Below are 18,429 nucleotides of genomic sequence, written 5' to 3'. Positions count from 1 at the left end.
CTTCTTGACTGCCCCGTTGGAGAGCCGCTCTCCCTCGGGGCACTTGTGTGGGCCCCCCATGTCACTGGATTTAAATGACAGCAGCGGAAGCAAATGGCTGCGCTGCTATGAATCTATCCAATCAGGATCCAAAACATCGGCTAGAGCTCGTGTGCTCATCCCCTTCGCTGGAAAGACTGGAATCAGGTAAGTAAAAGGGGGGCTGCTGCATAACAGGAGGTTTTTCACTTTTATGTGTTGAATGCATAAAGGTGAAAAACCTTGAGGGTTTACAATCCCTTTAATGTGTTTAAAAAGTAGTTCAGCCATTCTGAAGTTATGTTGTGTTTTATAGGTCTTCCATTTTATGTAGAATTAACTGTGTTTAACTATGCTGATAAGTCAGTATGTACACAATAATTTACAAGGCCATTCTGGCCACAGGAGTACAGCCAATTACTCTGTAAATATTTATTATCAATTATTTGTTTTTCACAATGAAAAGTTTTCACAACCTAAGTGTATGCAGGTTACAGGTTAAAAAAGGTGATAACAGGTATGATTCAGTGGCAGCCCGTCCATAAATTATTTAAGCATGTCCCTTTAAAAAAAAAAAAAAAAAAAGTTTTTAATGTCCTTTAGTGCACTGTGTCCTGGCGCCGGGCGCAGTGCAATATGGAAAGTGCCACGTCTGTGCAATCACGAGATTGCAGACGCCGCGCTTCATTTGCCCCCCAAAAAATGGGTCTGTGGCCCGCTCGATCGCGCCACAGCTTCCGGCGTGGTGTCCTGTCCGGGCGGCGAGTGCATAGACTTGCACTTTCAGTTATAATGGCCGGTGCTTCTGACATCACTCCAGGAAGTGGAGAGGAGCAGGTAAGCCATGCGTTTCATTGTGCGGCGGCAGAACCCCCCCTCTTAACAGCAGTGTTATCACTTATCACCTGCACACCTTTGCTGAAATCCCCCAGCCCCCCCCCCGCTTGCCATCTCTCACATATTTGGAGGTATTTCACATGGTTTTTATTCGGCACCCCCTCCCCATCCACCTCCCCCCCCCCTTCAAAAACGTGATCTTTCTTATTCGGTGGTCAGCGACAGAACTGAACACACAGAATGCAGATATGTGCGACTTAAAGGTTGCAGAATTCAGATATGTGCGATTTACAGAATGCAGATATGTGCAATTTACAGGTTGCTGAATGCAGTTATGTGCGATTTACAGTTTGCAGAATCCAGTTATGTGCAATTTACAGTTTGCAGATATGTGCAATTTACAGGTTGCTGAATGCAGTTATTTGCGATTTACAGTTTGCAGATATGTGCAATTTACAGGTTGCAGAATGCAGATATGTATGATTTATAGGTTGCAGAATTCAGATATGTGTGATTTCCAGGTTGCAGATATGTGCAATTTACAGGTTGCAGAATGCAGATATGTATGATTTATAGTTTGCAGAATCCAGTTATGTGCAATTTACAGTTTGCAGATATGTGCAATTTACAGTTTGCAGAATGCAGTTATGTGCGATTTACAGTTTACAGAATGCAGTTATGTGCGATTTACAGAATGCAGATATGTGCAATTTACAGGTTGCTGAATGCAGTTATGTGCGATTTACAGTTTGCAGATATGTGCAATTTACAGGTTATAGAATACAGATATGTATGATTTATAGGTTGCAGAATGCAGATATGTGTGATTTCCAGGTTGCAGATATGTGCAATTTACAGGCTACAGAATGCAGATATGTATGATTTATAGGTTGCAGAATGCAGTTATGTGCGATTTACAGTTTGCAGAATGCAGTTATGTGCGATTTACAGAATGCAGATATGTGCAATTTACAGGTTGCTGAATGCAGTTATGTGCGATTTACAGTTTGCAGATATGTGCGATTTACAGGTTGCAGAATGCAGATATGTGCGAGTTACAGGTTGCTTTAGTAGAGCCCTGTGTATAATGTGCAGCCTGGTATATGATGTACAGAGCCCTGTGTATAATGTGGCTTATGAGAAGTGGGAGGGGGCAAATCTGGAGGGGCGGGGTCTTGCGCCCCCCATCCTAAAACTTCACCAGCCGCCACTGGTATGATTAGTGATCAAAATATTAATCAAAAGAGGGGGGAAATTTGTAAATTCTATATAAAATTGTATTGTATGTTTGTCCATGTATTGCACACTGCACTCATTGTGCACACGACACTAATAAGGTTTTCATTACAGGTTTGCATTCTTTTGAGTCCTGATTGGAATTAGCCTGCCTATGTTATGCCCCTTATTACCATAAAAGTACAATTTAAATATCAATGTTATACCTACGTAATCAGGTGTATAAAAACGCATTAAATAAAACAGAACAGTTATTTTGGAAAGATGCTTTATCTTGTGTGTCTGTTCCCTACCGCAGTAGTTATTAATTCACTAATCAATATGAGGATAGGAGTTGCCTATCTATAAAATTTCCAGAACAGTTACATGATGATTGCTAATTAGTTACTGTGATCTACTGCTATTTCATTGCCCTACTAAATATTGTAATTTAACTGAGGAGCAAATTGTATATGTGATGTTTTAATTTGAGCCCCATTACAGTGGCAGAACAACCGGCATAGCAATCCATGCAGTTACCCCACCCCAGTGTGTGGTACATTTTCAGATGCCCCCCAACCCTTCCCTATCATCTATTCCTCCAAGAATCCTAGCAGCGTGTGTTTATCTATTTAAAATCATGCGCTGAACAGGTCAACAGAAAAAATGATTTACTCGGTTTTATAGTTTATAATTGCAACTGAAAAATGCATCTAAAAAAGGTTAAAAATCTGTGATTCACAGTAAAGATGGTAAACCAAGCACAATCCACAGTGCTAAAAACCTGTTTGTACCTTCAACCATGCCCGCAATCCACTTATGCCTTTTATCCAGGAAAATAGGATTATAATACAATGTCTACAAAAGATTTATTTTCTATTTAAAAAAATAAAAAGGTATAGAAAATATAAAAAAAGGTATTAGCAAACATAAGAGCAAGTTAGTAACAACTGATAATAATTCAACGCGTGTTCATATTATCATGATTTCCTACCAGTGGCAATTTATAACCAAATAAGACACTCAACCTCAATATCTCTTATCACGTGAAAAGGGTAAGATATAATGTATTTTAAAGGAACACCCCATTGAAATTGTTGATTTTTTTAAATATACAGTGCCTTGCAAAAGTATTCACCCTCCTTGGCTTTTTATCTATTTTTTTACATTATAGCCTTTAGTTCAATGTTTTTTTTAATCTGAACTATATGTGATGGATCAGAACACAATAGTCTAAGTTGGTGAAGTAAAATTAGAAAAATATATACATAAAACTATTTTTCAGAAATAAAAAAAATATAATTGGCATGTGCGTATGTATTCACCCCCTTTGTTATGAAGCCCATAAATTGCTCTGGTGCGACCAATTACCTTCAGAAGTCACATAATTAGTGAAATGATGTCTACTTGTGTGTAACCTAATGCCTCGTACACACGATCAAACAATCCGGTGGAAAAGTCCGCCGGACAATCCCGCCGTGTGTGGGCTCCGGTGGACTTTTTTTACCCAAAAGTCCGGCGGACTAAGTATTTTTGCACTCCAATCTGTCCGCCGGACTCGCATTTCGGCGGACAATCCGGCCGTGTGTGTGCCGCACTTTTGAAATTAACAGACTTTTCCCGCCCGGAGAAAAAAGTCAGCTCATTTTGAGTGCGTCTCCAGGTAGCCAGGACCAGCGAAGGAGGTGTCGCTGGCCCCATCACCTGGTATGGATGAGGCAACATCTCCAGAAGAGAAGAAGAGAAGAACAGAAGAAAGAACAGAAGGCCAGAAGACAGCGGCGACAGAAGACCGGGCCACCACTTGTAAAAGAGCTAGAAAAAGGCGCGGTGGCCCGGCAAGAAGAACCGAAGAGGGGGACAAGATCCCCGAAGAGGGGGACAAGACCCCCAAAGTCAGAAGAAGAGGGCGGCGGCGAAGAAGAAAGCCAGGCTCCTCCGCTAGTGAAAGAGCTAGCAAAAGAGCAAAAGATAGCGGAGGAGTCCGACGAGAAGACCCCCGAAGACAGAAGAAGACCCCCGGATCTGTGCAATAAACCAGGGCCCGACAAACCCCGGGCGCCAGGTCGCATTTGCGACTAGAATTAGCGACCTGGCGCCTGGGGCAGCACAGCTGGGGGTATCCTGTCTCTGTGCACCCCCCCAGCGTGATCGCGTCGGGCCGCGCCGCCCGGTAATTGAGGCCATGGCTTTGAGGCCTTCTGCGGTCCTGCGATTCCTTCCGGAATCTGGCGCCCTCTAGTGGTTGTTGGTATGACAGCCAGCAATGCTAATGGAGCTTTCACTGCCCGCCCATCTTCTCCCCTTTACTTAGAACATTATATATATTTTTTATTCTAACAACCTAGAGAATAAAATGGTGGTCATTGCAATACTGTCTGTCACACCGTATTTGTGCAGTGGACTTAAAAGCGCACTTTTTTGGAGAAAAATTATTTATTTCATTTTAAAAAATAAGACAACAGTAAAGTTAGCCCAATTTTTTTTATTCTGTGAAAAATAATGTTACGCCAAGTAAATTGATACCCAACATGTCACGCTTCAAAATTGCATCCGCTCATGGAATGGCGACAAACTTTTACCCTTTAAAATCTCCATAGGCGACGTTTACAAAAATTCTACATGTTGCATGTTTTGAGTTACAAAGGAGGTCTAGGGCTAGAATTATTGCTCTCGCTCTGCCGATCGCGGCGATACCTCACATGTGTGGTTTGAACACCGTTTTCCTATGCGGGCTCTACTCACGTATGCATTCGCTTCTGCATGCAAACTTGGCGGGACAGGGCGCATTTAAAAAAAAAATAATTCTTATTTTAACTTTTTATTTTTTCACTGTTGTTTTAAAAAAAACATTGTCACTTTTATTCCTATTACAAGGAATGTAAAAATCCCTTGTAATAGAAAAAAGCATGACAGGTCCTCTTAAATATGAGATCTGGAGTCATAGAGACATCAGATCTTATATTTACACTAAAATGCAATAAAAAAAAAAACAATTGTCATTTGAAAAAATAAAAATAAAATGTCCCTCTAAGAGCTATAGGCAATGACCTGAAGATAGGTGGGGGGGCCGTGCTATCTTTCCCTCACTCGTCTCCATGTCAGGCCAGGGACAAGTCCGGATTGCCGTTACGGACCCGGCTCCTAACTTTTTTAGCTGGCTCCTAGATTCCAAGCAAATTTGTCAAGCCCTGCAATAAACTATTTTAACCCTTGTGTGTTGTGTTTTTTTTTAACTTTTTTTTCACAGGTGAATGGGTAGGGGTACATTGTATCCCATACTCATTCACATAGGGTGGGGGGCCGGGATCCGGGGGGCCCCTCATTAAAGGGGGCTCCCAGATTCCGATAAGCCCCCCGCCCGCAGACCCCGACAACCAATGGCTCGGGTTGTCGGGAAAAGGCCCTTGTCCTCATCAACATGGGGACAAGGTGCTTTGGGGTGGGGGGCCCCCCCTTCCCCAAGGCATCCCCCCATGTTGAGGGCACGCGGCCTGGTACGGCTCGCTCATCCCCACTCCCTTTCCTGGCCGGCCGGGTAGCGTGCTCGGATAAGGGTCTGATATGGACCTGGGGGGGACTCCCACGCCGATTTTTCGGTGTAGGGGTTCTCCTTTAAGTCCATACCAGGTGACGTACCAGGTGAACCTCCTTCGCTGGCCCCGGCTACCTGGAGACGAAATGAGCGGACTTTCCTCCACGTGTGTGGGCGAGCCCGTTCATTTCAAAAGTACGGTGGATAGTCCGGCGGACTTAGTACGCCGTATTAGTCCGCTGAAAAAGTGCCATGTGTGGGCAAGTAGCTCGTTCGGAAAGTCCAGCGGACAGTCCGACGGACAGTCCGCCAGACTAAGTCCGCCGGATAGCCTGCTACATGTCTACGCGACATTAGTGTCACATGATCTAAATTATATATACACACCTTTTTGAAAGGCCCCAGAGGCTGCAACACCTAAGCAAGAGGCACCACTAACCAAACACTACCATGAAGACCAAGGAACTCTCCAAACAAGTAAGGCCGCGTACACACGGGCGGACTGTTCGCCCAACTTTGTCCGCTGAACAGTGTTTGGGCGGACAGTCCGCTCGTGTGTGGGCTTTCAGCGGACAGTTTCAGCGGACAGTTGGACGGACAAGGTTTTTCGGAATTTCCGAAAAACTGTCCGCTGAAACCTTGTTTCAGCGAACAGCCCGCTCGTGTGTAGGCTTGTTCGTCAAACAAAGTTGCGCGCATGCTCAGAAAGGATTTTCACGCCGAAAGCTATAATGCAGTGTATAGGACGTCGTATTTTTCGTCCCGTCGTACGTGCCGTTCACGTCATCGCGCACGGTTTCAGCAAACTGTTCGTTCGTCGTGTGTGGCCATGTCCGTCCATGCTAATTTTGAGCGGACTGTTTGCCGAAACTGTTGGACGGACAAAGTTGGGCGAACAGTCCGCCCGTGTGTACGCGGCCTTAGGGACAACTTTGTTGAGAAGTACAAGTCAGGGTTAGGTTATAAAAAAAAATCCAAATCTTTGATGATCCCTAGGAGCACCATCAAATCTATCATAACCAAATGGAAAGAACATGGCGTAACAGCAAACCTGCCAAAAGACGGCCGCACACCAAAACTCACGTACCGTGCAAGGAGCGCATTAATCAGAGAGGCAGCACAGGGACCTAAGGTAACCCTGGAGGAGCTGCAGAGTTCCAGAGCAGAGACTGGAGTATCTGTACATAGGAACACAATAAGCCGTACGCTCCATAGAGTTGGGCTTTATGGCAAAGTGGCCAGAAGAAAGCCATTATTTTCAGCAAAAAAGAAAATGGCACGTTTTGAGTTTGTGAAAAGGCATGTGGGAGATTCCCAAAATTTATGGAGATAGGTGCTCTGGTCTGATGAGACTAAAAGTTAACTTTTTGGCCATCAAAGAAAGCGCTATGTCTGGCGCAAACCCAACACATCACATCACCAAAGAACACCATCAGTGAAACATGGTGGTGGCAGCATCATGCTGTGGGGATGTTTTTCAGTAGTCGGGACTGGGAAACTGGTCAGACTTGAGGGAAATATGGATGGTGCTAAACACAGGGATATTCTTGAGCAAAACCTGTACCACTCTGTGTGTGATTTGAGGCTAGGACGGAGGTTCACCTTCCAGCAGGACAATGACCTCAAACACACTGCTAAAGTAACAATTGAGTGGTTTAAGGGGAAAGATGTAAATGTGTTGGAATGGCCTAGTCAAAGCCCAGACCTCAATCCAATAGAAAATCTGTGGTCAGACTTAAAGATTGCTATTCACAAACGCAAACCATCCAACTTGAAGGAGTTGGAGCAGTTTTTCAAGGAGAATTGGGCAAAAATCCCAGTGGTAAGATGTGGCAAGCTAATAGAGACTTATTCAAAGTGACTTGGAGCTGCGATAGCCACAAAAGGTGGCTCTACAAAGTATTTACTTTAGGGGGGTGAATAGTTATGCACATTGAGTTTTTCTGTTATTTTGTCCTATTTGTTGTTTGCTTCACAATAGAAAAAAAATTTAAAATCTTCAAAGTTGTGGGTTCTGTAAATTAAATAATGCAAATCCTCAAACAATCCATGTTAATTCCAGGTTGTGAGGCAACAAAACACAAAAAATGCCAAGGGGCTGAATACTTTTGCAAGGCACTGTATTTATATAGGCAAACATTATATCTTTATTCAAACTGTGCCTACTGATAAAAAAAGGAGATATATTTGACTAAAAACAAAAACAATTTTTCAATCATTTATTCAACAAAATATCAATAGCTGTAATGGTGAACTGTGGAAAAAGTACACTCTTGGCATCAGAAGCTGGTATTGCCTCCATCAGCAGAAATTAATTCTTGTTGGCATTTTGTAACTGCCTACCAGTCTAGGACATTTCTCCATGCAAAAACCCTTCAGTTGCAAGAGGTTTTTGGGTTCTCCTTGAATGTACTACGTGCAATATACGCATCGCACATGTTCCTGAAAAATGCATAGAGTAAGCAGAAGCTGTAGAAACTACCAGCTGGAGGCTGGTAACATCATAGATCAAAATATATATCAGCAGTACACCATGGATATTTATGATCATGTCTAAATGATTATTAAGCTCATTGCTCAGAGTGGTAAGGTACGTTTTGGGGCCACGCTGACTCGCTGATCAGCTCCCGCTGTGTAAAATCACAGTGGGAGCGAGCCGCCAATGGCACGTGCTCTCACCCAAAATCCGGAAGTGAAGAATTTATATATATATATATATATATATATATATATATATATATATATATATATATATATATATATATATATATATACATATATATATATATATATATATATTTATAGCAAAAATGGCGTCCATGGGAGAGTTCCAAGGCCAAAGCCACTGCTGACCAAAAAGAACACACAGGCTCCCCTCACATTTACCAAAAAAATCTTGATTATTCCCAAGACTTTTGGGCAAATATTCTGTAGACTGATGAGAGGAAAGTTGAAAATTTTTGGATGGCGTGTGTCCTGTTACATCTGATGTAAAACTAACAAAGCATTTTATAAAAAGAAAATCATACCAACAGTCACACATGGTGGTGGTAGTGTGATGGTCTGGGGCTGCTTTGCAGCTTCAAGACCTGGATGACTTGCCGTCAATTGAGGGAACCATGAATTCTGAGCTCTACCAGAAAATCCTGAAGGAGAATTTCTGACCATCAGTTCCAGATCTCAAGCTCAAGTGCACCTGGGTTATGCAGCAGGACAGTGATCAGAAAACACTCCAGCAAGTCCACCTCTGAATGGCTCGAAAAAAACGACAATGGAGGTTTTGGAGTGGCTTAGTCAAAGTCTGGACTTAAATCCGATTGAGATGCTGTGGCATGACCTAAAACAGGCTGTTCATGCTGGAAAACCCTGTTATTGAGCTATTGTTACCCTCTTTTCGCATCTTAAAGCGGTATTAAATTGAAAACCAAAAATGTAATATACAGTATACCAATCCTTAGATGTGGTGTCTGCATGTTTTTTCCATTTGTTTTGAACAATGATAACAAACCCCTAGTAGTGGAGTGCCACCACTCTGCATTAAAGAGCACAGGGGCACCTTTGGAAAGCAGCATGGTCAGTTGGGGGGGGGAGGGGCGGGGTGGTAGTGTTAGATGTACTATGACAGGGATACTCAAAGTTTTTAAACAGGGGGCCAGTTGGGGACCAGACTATAGGTTTTAAAAAATATCTTATTTGTAGTACAAAAAACAAATACAATATTTAAAATAAAGAACAAATTTAATCAACAAACTTATTTAGTATTTCACAGAATACCCTCATCACAGACCCCCTCCTTTACATGCTCCTCTCCATCACAGAGCCTTCATCACAAACTCCTCACCACCACAGAGCACCCCATCATAAAGCCCCCCCAATCACAGATACAACATCACAGACTCCCCCCAATTACAAAGCCCCCCATCATAGATCCCCTCATAACAGATTCCCCATCACAAAGCCCCCCCATAACAGATCCCCCCCATCACAGAGCCCTCTAGCGGTATTACACTGACCCATGAGATTGCAGCACTCATGCTACCTTAATCACACAGACGCAAAGCATGACCGGTCCAGACAAAGGGCAGGAATTTTCAAGTAAAAGGCAGGTGATTGTTTACTAGGCAGCGGGGAGATCCCAGCAATCAATCACCCACTTTTTAACTCCATAAGTCCCGCCCCTTGTTTGGACCTGCCACATTTCTCTTCTTGTGCGATTAAGATAGCAGAGGGGAAGGGGGAGTGCTGCGATCTCATGGACAGGGCAGTCCACATGCTTGATAAATCAGCCTGGCAGGCCGCATCCGGCCCTGGGGCCGTAGTTTGAGGACCCCTGTACTAGCAGATTAAAATACACTTAGGTTCGGTTCACACAGTGGGCGGCACGACTTGCAGCGCCGCGACCTGCACACGATCAGCGGCGACTTGCAAAACGACTTCTGTATAGAAGTCAATGCAAGTCGCCCGAAGTCGCTGCAAAAGTAGTACAGGAACCTTTTTTCTAAGTCGGAGCGACTTGAGTCGCTCCTATTAGAACGGTTCCATAGTGCTGAACGGAGCGCGACTTGTCAGGCGGCGAAGTCGCCTGGACAAGTCGCCCCTGTGTGAACCGAGCCTAACAAAATTGAAGCCAAACTCCAACTAACACTTATAAGCAGTTACAAAAAAAAATGTTTTATCCTTTGGCGATAAATAGTTTACATAAATACAAGCTGATCATTGTAAGCACCCCTGCCAGTGTTAAATAGTTTGTCTCATGCCTGCAATTGTGCAACTGCTACCTCTGCAAGAAAGCTTGTTCTTTTGAAAAAACAAAAAAGACTTTCTGGACAGATCACCAGGTGAAAATAAAAGAGGGAAAGCCTAAAAAAAGAAAACCAATGCAGACATTAGATCTAAGAATTAATAATTAGCTGCGATATAATGAATGTTTGCTTTTTGCTTAAATACTGCTTTAAGGAACATTCTCTTTCAACATTTCAAAATATAAGCTGGCAAGTAGCAGAATCATTCTCTTTATACTTTGGAATATGCAAGTTGGCAATTTACATAAACATTCCCTTTCAGCATTTTAAATGTGCAGATAACAAAATGTCATTTACATTTACATGCCAATTCTATTAAAAGAATGACAGCCTGATGATGTTATGATCATGATAGTTACTGGATGTAATATCCTTGCTGTACTATATCATGAAATTCATTATTTGTACATTCTTTCTTTGAAAAATCGGAAATAAAAAATTGAGAAAAGAAAAAAAATGACAGTCCAATATTTGGTGGAACGTATTTTAAAGAAGGAAAGTTATCCTCATATATCATAGTGGCCCCGACAACAAGAACTATGTCTGCGGCCTCTACAATGCATTCTCACCAGAGTTCTCCAAACATTCATTTATTTTACATTACATAGGACTGACAACTCATGGAGCCCCCGGGCAACAGGAGATTATGGGGCCCCCAGGCAATCAGAGTTTATGGGGCCACACAGTATACACATACATGTACACACAGTATACACAGACATGTTTCTATTGGCTGAGAAGGTACTGGAGAGGTGGGGCAGCTATAATCTTGGGATTTTTAAACCAAAAGGATGTCGGTAAGAGACATTTCAGAGATAGATGTAAAAAAACAAAAAACAAAAAAAACAACACAGATTTTTACATACTGTCCCTGGTTTTACTGAGGCTGGTAACCCTGATGGGGCCCCCTAGTGGCTCAGGGCCCCCGGGCAGTGCCTGAGTGTCCCAATGGTCAGTCCGCCCCTGCATAGGATACAGCAAAAGGACTAATGCTGCGTACACACGACAGGACTTTTCAACATCAAAGGTCCGACGGAACGATTCCGGCAGACCATTCGATCGTGTGTGGGCTGCAACGGACTTTTGATTTGCAAAAATCCGACAGACTTTAGAAATGGAACATGTTTCAAATTTTTCCACCGGAAAAAACGACGGACGACGGACAAAAACCGACACGAGGGCAGCTATTGGCTACTGGCTATGAACTTCCTTATTTTAGTCCGGTCGTACATCATCACGTTCGAATCCGTCGGACTTTGGTGTGATTGTGTGTGGCCAAGTCCGTTCATTCGGAAAGTCCGTCAGAACTCTGTCAGAACTCCGCCGAAAGTCTGTCGGACCTAGTCCCTCGAAAAGTCCGGTCGTCTGTACGTGGCATAAGGCGGAGTTCTAATGGAGTTCTGACAGAGTTCTGATGGAGTTCTGATGGACTTTCCGAATGAACGGCCACACACAATCACACCAAAGTCTGATGGATTTGAACATGATGACGTACGACCGGAGTAGAATAAGGAAGTTCATAGCCAGTAGCCAATAGCTGCCCTCGCGTCGGTTTTTGTCCGTCGGATTAGCATACACACGAGCGGATTTCTCGGTAGGAACTGGGTCCGGCGGATTTCCGGTGGAAAATTTTTAAACATGTTCCATTTCTAAAGTCTGTCGAATTTTTGCAAATCAAAAGTCCGCTGTAGCCCACACACGATCAAATGGTCTGTCGGAAGCGTTCCGTCGGACCTTTGATGTTGAAAAGTCCGGTCGTGTGTACGCGGCATTTGATACTGACACATGGGGGTAGATTTACTAAAACTTGTGCACTCAGAATCGGGTGCAGCTGTGCATGATAGCCAATCAGCTTCTAACCCGAGCTTGTTCAATTGGGCTTTGGCACTAAAACCTGGAAGCCAATTGGTTTCTATGCAGACGTGAGCCTGATTTTGCACTCTCCAGTTTTAGTAAATAACCCCCATGGCTTTGTAATGGCCTCACTGAAGAAACAGAAGGGAAATCTAGAGTGGATCTCAACTCAGAAATACACAGATATACAAAGCCATTTGGAAAATTAAATCTACTTCCATCTGCCTGAACCTTAAACATTCATTTTAGATGGACATGTTTAATAAAGAAAAAAATTGTAGTTTTAAAAGCATCATTATCTTCGGTGCTGCAGTAGGCTATAAATTGGAAAAAAACATCAAACCGGGACCAATACAGTAAAACCTTGGATCGCGAGCATAATTCATTCCGCAAACATGCTTGTAATCCAAAGCACTTGTATGTCAAAGCAAAATTTCCACATAAGAAATAATGGAAGCTCAAATGATTCGTTCCACAACCATTCATTCATAAATCCTTCAGTTTGTAGTCCATATAAAAAGATTATAGCAATGTGATAGGTTGCGCAACTATAAAATGTCCATCCACAAATGGCAGCCTCCACAAGGGGATTAGAAGCAAAATCCAGCTGGAGCTACAGAGTATAAAAGAGAAGAGAGGCGCCTCTAAGTGTAGCAATATGTTGCTAAATGTTGTACCTTCATTAAATGTAACCCCATTACTACACTTAGAGGCGCCTCTCTTCTCTTTTATACTCAGTTGTGACATGACGCTACTTATATATCAAGACATCGCTTGTATATCAAGTCAAGATGTATTAAAAAATTTTGGTCTTGCAAAACGCTCTCAAACCAAGTTACTCTCAATCCAAGGTTTTATGTATTCTAACAAGTACATATAGCTAGATAACAAGCATATTCTGTAAAAACAAAGAAGGATTAATTAAATCCTTCCCAAATGAGTTTACAATCTAGAGGGATACAGACTAACAAGTAAGCTTAAAATAACGGTTACGGTTTACATCATATTCCAAGATCAATAATAAGGAGAACACCTTAGGCCAGGCTATAGGTTTACCTATACAGGTGTATTCTAAGGATCCACTGTACAGTTACATAAAAACACAGTTTTCCATTTATTTTCTACAATTGAATAAAGATTTGAACATTGTAAAATATGAATCTTAATACAAAACATTAGGCAGGTGATTGTAATGCTGGCCATACACTATAAGAAAAATTGGCTGAAATTCGGTCATTTGGCCAGTTTGTTTATTTTTCGGCCAGTTAATGCACGCAAAATCGATAATTGTTGGGGCGCCTTTGAGCCGGAAAAAAACGAAAGGACAAGTTTGGAAATTTTTGGCCAAACAAACAATAAATTGAAAGGTTAATGTGCTTTCCTGTCTGAACGGTTTGCACTAGATATATATATATATATATATATATATATATATATATATATATATATATATATATATATATATATATATATAAAGGATTTATTTATGTCCACTGAACGATTTATATATATATATATATATATATAAAAAGGATTTATGTCCACTGAACGGTTTATCGATCATTACATCACTATGTATGTATGTATATATATATATATATATATATATATATATATATATATATATATATATATATTATACACACATATATATACACACACACACACATTTAAAAAAAAAAAAAAAGTATGTCCACTGAACGATTTATCGGTCATTACATGATGGCACTATCGTTTGCTCTCATGACCGAATGTGCGTTTTTCAAAAATGGCTTTCGGACGATTTGTCCTATAGTGTATAGCCAGCATAAGGACCGTTAATGCAAAAGGAAGGAAAAATGAATTTAAAAAAAAAGGAAGAAAATATTGTGCATGATGCTTTTAAAAATAGATTGTAGAATCAGACATACATACATCTCATTTTACACCGGCCTTTTATCAGAACGCTTCATTCCAAGCACCACGACTGTCCTTATAAGACAACACACGAAGCTTCCACTGTATTAGATGTCATTGCTTTAATGGTCCTGCTGCAGTGTAATGTATATTTTATCCTAGAGCTTAGACTCTAAGCCACCAGTAAAATATAAAATGCAGCATCTTAAATAAAACATGCGGTCCTATAAAAAGAAAGGCTAAAATGGGTCAATGAAAATCTGTAGAAATAGCATTAAACGGTGTTCTTTTCCTTTTTTTCTTTGCATGCAATGAGGCAAGCAGTTACCTTTCATGATGGGAGTGCTGCATAGCGTGCTGCAGACATGATGGTGATGGGCAGCACTGGTGATAGGCTGAAATGAATCCATTCCATCCCTAGCAGACATACAGCCGGGTGCACAAATCTCCTGGCTCCATTGTGTGCATGTCTCTGCAATGCACTGTGCTGCAGGCCCACATCGCACTACAGATAGTCTAACCCTTTCACTGCCTACAGCGCTGCACAGGCACGAATAAAACATTACCTCCTCCAACATGCTATATTGGATGGAAAATATGCCACATACATTTCTGCTCAAAAAAAAAAAGAATAAAAAAATAAAATAAAAAATGGATCAGGTGATCTTACCTGAAGCTCTCCAGAGAAGCTTTAATTTCCGACCCCTGGCGATTCTCAGCGATTTGGGGAACCAGAAAAAGAGACGAGCTATTCTCCTGATTGTTTTGCCGAGCTCATGCCTGACAGCCATGGCTGGTCGTTGCTATGGGCACATGTTGACGATCAGTGGAGTATGCAGGCGGCATGATCGAGCAGACCCCTGCACATCGGTGTGTGACATGCTTGCTGTGAGCCGAGCCTCAGCCAGCATGTCTCAGGACCACCTGTTGCCCGGCATCCTCCTCTCTCTGTCTGCCAGTCAGCTGGTTCCTCCCAGACCTCTCCTCTTCTGGAGCAGAAGGATGTATTAATAGTGCAGCAAAGGATCGCAGACGTGCTCCTGAAAATCCACGTCTGGGGGGATCACTTTCACTTGTGTCACACAAAAATAACATTATTCAGAAAAATATATTCCACTATTCCCAAACCTAAAAATAAATGAAATACAATGTACATGCCTGTGGCCGTGAAAACCCTCACTAACATATCCTAGATGTTAAACAATATTTTTACTATTGCGTATTGCTATTTTTTCACCTTTAAAAAACAATATTTTTACTATTGCATATTGCTCATTTTCACCCCCTAAAACAACATTTTTTTACTAGTACATATTGCAAATTTTTTGCCTTTTAAAAAAATATTTTTACTATTGCATATTGCTCATTTTCCACTTTTTAAAACAATATTTTTACTATTGCATATTGCAAATTTTTCACCTTTTAACTGCCAGTTCACAACATAGAATCGCAGTCCGGATGCGTTCCAGGTGCTTTTCTGCATGCATGTTTTTGATGCGTTCCAGTGTATTTTTGGTGCGTTTTTGATGCAGTCCAGTGCTTCCCCCCTCTCTTTTTTCTTAAATTTAAATAAGGACAAGTGTGTTGCAGTGCGTTTTTGGTGTGTTCCAGTGTGTTTTTGAGATGCGTTTTACAGCGTTCCAGTATAGTCCAGTGCAAAAATAATACAGCATGTTCTACTTTTTTTTTTTATGGAACTGGAATGCACTGGAACTGCAGGCACTGGTGTGAACTATGACATTGAAAACCATATAACCTACTTTCTGTGCGTTTTCGATGCAGAAAAAAAACACACTTTTTAATATGGGTACAGTTACATAGTTACATAGTAGGTGAGTCCAACCTATGTGTGTGATTATATGTCAGTATTACATTGTATATCCTTGTATGTTGCGGTCATTCAGGTGCTTATCTAATAGTTTTTTAAAACTATTGATGCTCCCCGCTGAGACCACCGCCTGTGGAAGGGAATTGCACATCCTTGCCGCTCTTACAGTAAAGAACCCTCTACTTAGTTTAAAGTTAAACCTCTTTAAAGTGATTGTAAAGCTTTGTGTTTAAAAAAAAAAAAACAACAAACATATCATACTTATGTCCACTGTGCAGTTCGTTTTGCACAGAGTGGCCTGATCCTCGACCTCTTGGGTCCCCCGGCGGCGCTGGTAGCTCCTCTGCACATTGGTTACCTTGTGGGTGAGTCCAGAATTTGAGTCCACAGACGCAGAATGCCGGACTGGGCCCCACCCCCTGGCGCCCACGTCATTGGATTTGATTGACAGCAGCAGGAGCCAATGACTGCACCACTATCAATCTATCCAATCAAGAGCTGAGACCACGAGCAGAGGGGAAGAGTGCGTCTCTGGCGTGGAAAATATGGGGTTCAGGTGAGCAAAACCGAGGGGGGGGGGATAATGGGGGTGGCAATTGACAAAAGTTTTTTCACCTTTATGCATAGGATGCATAAAGGTGAAAAAAACATGAGGATTTGCAACCCCTTTAAGGTTAAACAGTGTTGCATGACCACGCAATTGTCAAAGTGCGACAGCTCTAAAAACGGAAAATTGGCCTGGTCAGGAAGGCGGTATAAGCAAGTGGCTAATTATTGCAAGATGAATGCATATCAGCATGCGGCTGTGATTCTTAGTGAAAATGAAGGAAAGGTCCACTTTAAGGCCCCTTTCACACCGAGGCGTTGGCCGCTATGTTTAGCGGTGCTTGACTATCGTTTTTGCGGCCGAAAAAGGGATAAAACCACCCACAAAGTGCCGCTGCAGAGGCGCTGTGCCAGGGGTGCTGCCCATTCATTTCAATGGGCAGGGGTGCTTTAGGAGTGGTGTATGCCTCCTTCACCGCTCCAAAGATGCAGCTTGCAGGAGCTTTTTTAACGTCCTGCCAGCGCATCGCCTCAGTGTGAAAGCACTCAGGCTTTCACACAGACTGTAGGGGCGCCGTTTTTCAGGTGCTATCTTTAACCCAAAAGCGCCTGAAAAACAGCTCAGTGTGAAAAGGGGTCTAAGAGAACTTAAAATTCTAAATCCTATGGCTCCATGCAAACTAGCATTTTTTTATTTTTAAGTGACAAAAACGACAGAAAAAATGCTGGATAAAACACACTGGTAATAGTTTTGTAGTAGCATTTTAGTAGCGTTTGATTAGCATTTATTGCTGTTTCATTAAAAAAACAAAAGGGGGGGGCCTCAAAAAAATGCTATTAGGAGCATTTCTGCTAAAAGACAGTCCAAGAAACTCTACAAAAATCTATTTTTTTTCTGCTCCTAGATGCCGTAGCTCAAAAAATGCTAATAGGCTAAAGTAGTGTGCATGGACACATAGGAGAACACTATTTAGCTTCTAAATAGCAAAAACTGCTAATAACAGCTTCTAGGCGCTTAAAAAATGCTAGTGTGTATGGAGCCTGTACCATATATAAAGCGTTGTACAAACCAAAAAAGAAAACAAAAACCACACCCACACACACACACACACACACACACACACACACACACACACACACAGTTTAATTCTGAATCTGAAAAATAAAATCAACCTCAAGCCTGTCGACTTTTCAAAATATAAAAAAAATAAAATAGACATGTGAGAAGGAAATCCAGCAATGGCAGATATGTAAAAACGCATATTACGAACAGCAGAAGGAGCTCCTGGAGGACAATTGACAATATTAGCATAGGTATTAAACACAGAAGACAAAGATTAAGGAGATCCCTTTTAAATCTAGCCTTTACCCTTAAGCAAGAGGAAGTTAGTTTGTATTTATTTTCAGAAGCTGTAATTTGCTTGCAAAAAAACTGTTCTCACTCCATAGGAAGTATTTTGGGATTTAGGCAAAGCTTGATCACGGCATAAACTGTATCTACAACAGCGGATTCATTTTGGTGATGTCCCAGTGCAAACATATCCACAACCTTGATGACCTCATAAGGCCTGGTTCACGCCTATGCATTTATTAGTGCGTTTTTAGTTTTGCAGAAACACACTACAGTCCGTTTAACATGATTTCCTATGGATGTAGTTCACATTTGTACATTTTAAGGAAAGGGCCATTTCTAGTTTTTGGTTCCATAGACTTCAATGGATCAAAAGCGTGTATTGAAAAACGCAAAATGCACCTGCAATATGCAACCTGCATAGGTGGGAATCGGGCCTAAGGCCTGATTCACACCTGGGCATTTTTTTGTGTTTTTTGCATTTTGCAGATTTGCACTACAGAACGTGTTCCATAGGAAACCATGTTAAATGGACCGTAGTGCAAAT

The 18,429-nt window shown here is 41.8% G+C and overlaps 1 protein-coding gene across 3 annotated transcripts in view; it reads right to left on the bottom strand.

Moving 5' to 3' along the window:
- Positions 1-18,429, bottom strand: part of RASSF3 (Ras association domain family member 3) — a 244,190-nt gene that overhangs the window by 186,758 nt on the left and 39,003 nt on the right. Inside the window, exon 1 of one of the 3 annotated variants that reach the window (XM_077469752.1) lies at positions 14,828-15,096. The exons of 1 other annotated variant lie outside the window; for it this stretch is intronic. In XM_077469752.1, the coding sequence (XP_077325878.1) occupies positions 14,828-14,948 (121 nt within the window). In that variant the 5' untranslated portion in view covers positions 14,949-15,096. Of the gene's footprint in view, positions 1-14,485; positions 14,508-14,827; positions 15,097-18,429 lie in introns of those variants that run through there. One more of the 3 variants, XM_077469753.1, reaches the window with a different exon arrangement.

Source organism: Lithobates pipiens, unplaced genomic scaffold (assembly GCF_037356315.1).
Source record: "Lithobates pipiens isolate NorthernLeopardFrog02 unplaced genomic scaffold, aLitPip1_a1.2 Scaffold_8, whole genome shotgun sequence".
Taxonomy (NCBI): domain Eukaryota; kingdom Metazoa; phylum Chordata; class Amphibia; order Anura; family Ranidae; genus Lithobates; species Lithobates pipiens.
This window is presented reverse-complemented; position numbering and strand designations above follow the sequence as displayed.